A 7,364-nucleotide genomic window follows, 5' to 3' on the forward strand; every position below is an offset into this window, starting at 1 on the left:
GAATCTAAAACCCTAAATTTTAATCTAGAAATTAAAATCTAAATATGACATTGCTACTTGAAGCCTCCTCTTCTCACTAATCTTCTGTAGTAACCTTTTGTTGTTGATTATATTTAATTTCTTTATGTGTATGTATTTTACATCAGGTTAGATCCCATAGAATTTTCACCACCAATTCACCCGTACACAATCACTTTAGTTCGTGTGTACTTCCTGCTCTCATCTTGATCTCTCTTTCTCCTCCTCCCACACAGAGTGTCTCTAATTTATAGCTGTCTGATTATTTTTGTTTGCCTTTGTTGTATTTTTTAATGATTACTATCTTTTCCCCTAATCTCTGAATTTATTTCTCTGTACTCCTCCTATAAGTGAAGCCATCTGATATTTTTCTTTTTCTTTCTGACTTACTTCACTGAGCATAATATCCCATCTAACTTACTTCACTGAGCATAATATCCCATCTAACTCCATCCATGTTGCCGAAAATGGCATTACATTATCTTTTTTTGACTGAGTAGTATTCCATTGTGCATATGTATCATATTTTCTTGATCCAGTCATCTATTTTTATACATTTGGATTACTTCCAAGTCTTAACTATTATAAGAAGTGCTGCAATAAACATAACATGTGTCCTTTTGAATTAATGTTTTTGTGTCATGTAGGTGGATTCCTAGGAGTAGAGTTATTGGCTCCTATGGCATACCCATTTTAAGTAATCTGGAACCTCCATAGTAGTTGGGCCAGTCCTCATCCCTACCAGCAGTGTAGGAGAGTTCCTTTTTTGCCACATCCTCACCAATATTTGTTGTTGTTAGTTTTTTAAATGTGGGCCATTCTTACTGGTGTAAAGTGGTATCACATTGTGGTTTTCATTTGCATTTCCTTGATTATGAGGGATGTTGATCATTTTTTCTTATGTCTGTTGGCCATTTGCATGTCATCTTTGGAGAAGTTGAGTTCTTTTGAGTTCTATTGCCCACTTTTTGACTGGATTATTTACTTTGTTTTTTCTCGAGTAATATGAGTTTTTTTATATATCTTTGTGATCAATTCCCTATCAGTGTGAAGTGCAGTTTTTTTTTTTCCCAATCAGTAGGGTGTCTCTTTGTTTTGGTTAATGTCTCTTTTGCTGTACAGAAGCTTTTTAATTTGATGTAGTGCCAGCTGTTTATCATTTCCCTCATTTTCTTTGCTGTGGAGGATGAGTCTTTAAAGATGTTACTGAGATGCAACTTGTGTAGTGTTTTACATATATTTTTTTCTATATATTTCATGGTTTCAGGTTTTATGTTCAGTTCTTTTATCCATTTTGAGTTGATTTTTGTTTACAGTGTGAGATAATAGTCTAATTTCATTCTTTGCATGTGGTGGTCCAGTTTGCCCAGCTTCCGTAGTAACCTTTGGATGAATCTTCTTGTGTCCTTTTTTTGTCTCCTGACAATCCATTTTCTATATCTGCTATTAGAGAAATTTTTAGCTCATTCACATGTGCCATCATTTATGAACAGGATTACCTAGCATTTCTTTCTTATCTACAGAAAGGCTGTTGCAGCAGGGCTTAAGGCCTCTCCTCCCCATCCTTCTTCATCTCCTGAGCTCCTTTCCCTATCCTTGCACATCCCAGCAGTTAACCAGCATCTCCAGAATGTCAGGTATTTGTGTGTTGATGTTTCTGATGTTTCTGCTCATGCTTTTTTCCCTTCTCCCCTGTTCTGTTTCCTGTCTTCTCAGTTTACTCTTCCTTCAATGAGTTAGTTGTATATGGACCTTTCTTGCAGCAAATTGCAAAATCTTCAGGAGAATTTCATCTCTTTATCTAGTGTTTGATCTACAGAAAATGTCAATTATTTAAATGAATTTTCTCAAGTTCTCTGACATCCTCCTTGAAAGCATAGCTTATATAGAAGTCAAAATTCCTGTAACCTCAACCTTAACACAGCCACAAATCTGAAATCAGATTTTAAAAATAGATATAGAGGCCCTCCCTGGTGGCGCAGCGGGTTAAAGCACTGAGAAGCTAAAGCCACTTCCACATGAGCTCGATCCCCTCCTGCCCCGGAGGTGACCACATGGCGCGGCAGACCTCTCCTGCCCGCTGCTCCCCTCGGCAGTGTACTTCATCAATCTGCCTGTTCTGCTCCCCACTCTGTCTCTGGTGAAGCCTCTCACCGCCCCTGAGTTCTCTGGCCTGTACCCTAATTCTGTATGTACAAATAAATAAATCTTTAAAAAAAAAGATATAGAAATACTAGAAAAAGTTATAAACTAAAGCCATGCTCTGTCTCTCCCAAAATAGTTTCAGGCTTTCTCTTAATATCTATTCTTATTTAGTGTAATACTTTATAAGATTGTCTAATTGCTTTTCCGATTCTGAATAGATTTAAAAAACTTAAAGTCGCAATAAAAGAACATATTCCCATTGATGGCCATGAAAAGGAGCTACTAGCTTTTCCTCAGATGAAGTTCAAAAGCCAAGAAGAATTGAGCAAATTAATAGATGGCACAAATTAGTAATAGATAATAATGGGGATTTATCATTGAAGAAAGTTGTTTCAGGTTCTGTGTCCCATGCTGTAGAAAGAGGCATATCATGTATAAAACTCTAGATTTTCTGTTCAAAATGATTGAAACAAAATGTATCACATAATGAACTAAGGTTTAGATACTTTATGAATTTGCTTGCATGAACAACTAATTCTCTAACAATGAGAGATAATTGTTCGCCAGTATCTCAGACCTGTTTTTCATAATTCTATATATTGAAAATATAAGTGTACTGCAGGGAAAACATCCCTATTAAAGGAAAAAATTTTTCTTCTGAGTAGCTAAATTCAGTCCATTACTATAACACAGTATTTATAAACTATTGGCAGTTTGCCCCCGTTTTGGTAGTATATTTACAGGAATATATTAATTTCAAAAAAATTAAAAGTGACAATAATTGTTTGCTTCATATGATATTATTTCTCCTAATCTTAAAATAATGGATTCCTCTGAGTCATTCTATATTCCTGTTTTTCTACTCACTTTCATATCATATTTAGCAGAATAGTTGAATAGTTTCTAGCTCTTGTACATTCTCTACAGTTTAAATATTTTTGTAGAGTATCTGGAGTGAGACATGAAACTCACACATAAAGTTATTATAGAATAATTCATGACTAGAATCAAATAATAAATTGTATTGCTTAAATGATAAATGTCATATAGGAATTCATAGATGGAAAAGATTGCCAGAGGCTGAAATTGAGACAAAATGGAATTGGATCTCATGTAGATACCAGTTATCCTTATCTTTCTCAGGGAAGTGTAGCTTTATAGTAGCCCTGCATCTCACTGTCACCTGTTTGCATAGCTCAGAAAGTTTCCAAGTTCTCTGTTGGAACAGTGAGAAGAATGTCAGTGACCATATTAAAGATGCAGTTACATATAAATATACATGGTAATTAAATATAATGTGCTAGGTTCTTTTGGTGATGTGTGTCTAAAAAATAACAGGGCATATTCATACCTACCAGAACTTGTATACAGCTGAATGATAACCTGAGTGATCATCCGGGTCATTGTCTGGGAGCCTATGCTCTCTTTCACGTAATACTGCCATTCCTATCTTTCTGAAACTACTCTTGAATTTTCTTCAGTCTGTGTGTGACTCATTCTTTTCAGTGCCCACAGTGATGACAAATCTTTTTCAGTTGATAATGGATTTGATTTTTGGAGCCTAAAGTCACTTAGGCCTAGGTATGATGAGTAAAGTGAAGATGAAATGTTATTTTTGGTTAAAGTTGACATGCTACAAGGAAATCAGAGCTTTTTTCACATGGCTCATAAATTAACCAAAGACAATGTTCTTCTTAAAACAAAGTAAGTTTGAAGTTTTTGTTACATTAAAACCAAGTCCTGCTCCAGAGTTGACTGGCTATCAGAGCCCCACCATCCCTCACTCCTCTAGTGTCCCTCCTTCTTTCTCCTACCTTGGTCAGGCCTCCTCCTGAAGGTCCTGCCCATTGCCCTGAGGCACCTTCTCTTCAAGGACTAGTCCCTGTCCCCACCCCCAAAAGGGAATTCCTTATCTTACTGAGACTTCTCTCTTTTCTGTTGGAAATCCCCCTAAAAAAACAATGGATGATCTCTCCAGGGAAAATGTACACTTGAGCATGCAGAAATTTGCACATGAAAAGCTTATTCTAGGATTCAAGTTAAGCACCTCCCACTATAGTCTGTACCACATATAATTGGGTTTAATTGTATAGAGTTGTGCATGGGTTCCAAAATGTTTATAGTTGCTCATCTTACCCTTCTAACTAATTTGTAAGTTTATCTTAAAGGCATGGAAATAGTACATCTTTGTTTTCTTTTCAGTACTTACCAAGAAGCTGAGTATATAATAGCATTCTGTAAATCATGTGGTTTAACAAATTCTTTAAAGCCACCTGCTTGCCATCATTGCTTTAATAGTCAGTTTTGAAGGAGATAAAATTTTAGATTTTTTTTATGTAAAAAGACAAAAGCCCTAGAGTTAAACTCTTTTATTTCTGAGCATCCCGTAAATCCTAAGACCACGTCCCTAAAATGAGCTTTTCAGGAGGTAATCTTCTTGACGTTTTGATGTATGAATGTATACAATAAAGTTTGGATGCCATAGGTCCTGTCAAAGGCAGAATGGATTTTATCCCCTGTATACATGTGACATAAGGCCTCATTCCTACTCTTTCCTAGAGAAAAATCAGTAAAGGATATGCTGGTGTTGTCCTCAGAAGCCACCTTAGCCTAACTAAATCATTATAGCCAGACTGTATCTTTTAGTCCAGTGGTTCATTGTCAAACTATAACATACAGTGAAAATTTGACTAGCACTTCACTTTCAATTTTACCAAGCCCATTATCAGAATTTACACAGCACTATTTATATCAGGTTTGAAAATATTTTAAATCTTAACTTTGTGAAAATGGTTGTGATAGGAGCATTTTAGATATTTTTCCCATTAAACAGATGGTTATATTTGTAAGCCTTTGGTAAAATGCAGGTCAATGGTTAATTTGACCTGTATTCATCTTGTGACATTCTTGGGTGCTCTCTAAGGTATTCATGATCAGTTTGGCTGGCTAGGAGGTGAGAGATTAGAGTGAAAATGTCTGTAATCTATCTTGACAGTCTGTTGGTAGATTTGTCTTTCTGCCTATTTTTTAAAAAAACACATTTCATCATTTGCTCTTTATTACAAACAGGTTTTTATTATTATTACTATTTCATTGCAAGTTTCTTGAGTTTACACCAAGATGTGACTTTGTGGTTCTCTGTTTTAATTTTTGAGCCATATTTCAAAGAAGATGTGAAGAATTCATTGAAATATGGTAAAGCTTAATAGACTTCAAGCTACTGTAGGTAATTGTACTACATTCATATTTTCTTTTTTTTCTATACCCAGCTAAAAAATCTAAGTTTAGAGGAACTACAGATGCGATTAAAAGCGCTGGACCCCATGATGGAACGAGAAATAGAAGAACTTCGTCAAAGATACACAGCAAAAAGACAACCCATTCTGGATGCGATGGATGCAAAGAAAAGAAGGCAGCAAAACTTTTGAATCTAATTTCTGTAACTATTCTGGAAACCAAGAAACCACTAAGAACTAAAGGAATATTATGTGTTGTTTTAATCCCTAAAGATTTGTGCTTTACAACTACACAACAGCCAAAAAAACTAAGGATGGTACATACCCAGGTTAATTGCCACAAGACAGAATTCACAACTGTATCCATTGTGGTTTTTTTTTTTTTAATTATAGAAATAACAAAAATGTAATATGTATGTCTGTTAACTGCATGCTTGCCTTAAGGCTGTTGTAAAGCAAAGGCTGTGTGTATAGAGATCTTGAAAATCTAAAGCTGTTGTTTAATTGTACAGCACTGAAGGGTTTTATGTCCCAATAGTCTCTGTTCTTACCTAATAGCCTATTTATTGTATCTCTTTAGGTAAATTTATTTATTTATGCAATGCTATTTCACTTTGTTTTGTTTTTTAAGGACAAGATCAGGATAACATGGTAAAGGTAAGAAGTGATTAATAGATGATAATGAACAATCAAATTATATTTTAAGAAGAGAACAGTGGGATACAATCCTTGATTTCCAGGATAGTTTACCAATAGAAACAAAGCAATAATAGCTATAGTACCCAAATGGTCAGACATTTTTTTTGTACTGAAGCAATAATTCCATTTTTACCTTCTGAAATCTTAATTTTTTTATGTTTGATACAAATAGAACTATATATTTAGGTCAGAAAGAGATATAATATTTGAAACCAAAGAAATCAATGAAACTCTTGCACAAAAATATGTGGTAAATATTTTAAAAGAAATAAATCCTTAAGACAAATATAATTTGTTAATATTGTTTCATGTGTAGGTCTGATAGTTAAACTGTCTCTAACTGTAATAAGCTCATCAAACTTATTTCTCTGAAAATGTGCTCAATTGTCACAGGACTTTTTTGTTGCTTTCATTTATTTCCTGGGAATTGGTAAACATCATGTGCCTGACGATAAAGAAATAGAAAATACATTTGTACTGAACTGTGTAAGCCTTAGAGACTGAAAAAAAAAATTAAAACCATTAAAAAGAAACTCATTTCTAAACTGAACGAACATTTGTATGATTGAACTGGGACCAGTCATTTCCTGAGCTACATATGGCCATCTTGACAGTGTTTGTTCTTTTGTGTGTTTAATTACTACATGTAAATCATAAAGACAATAAATTTTACTGTGTCATCCAGCATATTTCATCTCTACATCTTGTTTTACAATTCATGACCTGAATTCTGTCTTTTCTAGGCGAGGAAAGTATATTCATCAGGACAGACTAGATTATGCAGTGATAGCAACCTTGAAACTTCAGAAGCTCAACACAACCAGGTTATTTCATGCTTGAGCTCCATATCCAACCTGGGTTGGCAAGGCACCCTGCTCCTGCCATGTACACCCAGTGATCCTCTGATAGAGCCTCCTTCCACCACCTGCAACCTTGGTGGTCACCACAACAAGCGATGAGTGCTGCAAGTTGTACACTAGTGCCAGCCAGCAAGTGACATGGCCTGCCAACCACAAGTATTCCTTCTTAACTTCAAGTTTCAGGGAGATACAGCCATTACCAGTGTGCCTGGAAGGAAAGAAGGGTAATGCTGGTGAATTCACTGATGACTGCCATGGAAGGTATGCCATCACTGGAAAACTTTGATTTCTTTTTAAAGGCATTTGTACCCCAGGTAGTACCTTGGAGTAGCATTAATTAGTATTAGTCCCTGCTCTGTCTAGTCTTTACAAGTAGTAAATTCTGTCATTGGATGCAAAATAGTAA

General features: G+C 35.3%; 1 protein-coding gene across 4 annotated transcripts in view; it reads left to right on the forward strand.

The window, feature by feature from the left end:
• The window catches only part of STK3 (serine/threonine kinase 3), a 211,910-nt gene extending 205,125 nt beyond the window's left edge, over positions 1–6,785 (forward strand). For 3 of the 4 annotated variants that reach the window (XM_012723058.1, XM_012723060.1, XM_012723059.1), the window contains one exon: positions 5,433–6,782. In XM_012723058.1, the coding sequence (XP_012578512.1) occupies positions 5,433–5,591 (159 nt within the window). In that variant the 3' untranslated portion in view covers positions 5,592–6,782. Of the gene's footprint in view, positions 1–5,432 lie in introns of all 4 variants that reach the window. The other variant, XM_004679699.2, reaches the window with a different exon arrangement.
• The last annotated feature ends 579 nt before the right edge of the window (positions 6,786–7,364 follow it).

The sequence above is a fragment of the Condylura cristata genome, unplaced genomic scaffold, assembly GCF_000260355.1.
Source record: "Condylura cristata isolate star-nosed mole 26May11 unplaced genomic scaffold, ConCri1.0 scaffold00009, whole genome shotgun sequence".
In the NCBI taxonomy this organism is placed as follows: domain Eukaryota; kingdom Metazoa; phylum Chordata; class Mammalia; order Eulipotyphla; family Talpidae; genus Condylura; species Condylura cristata.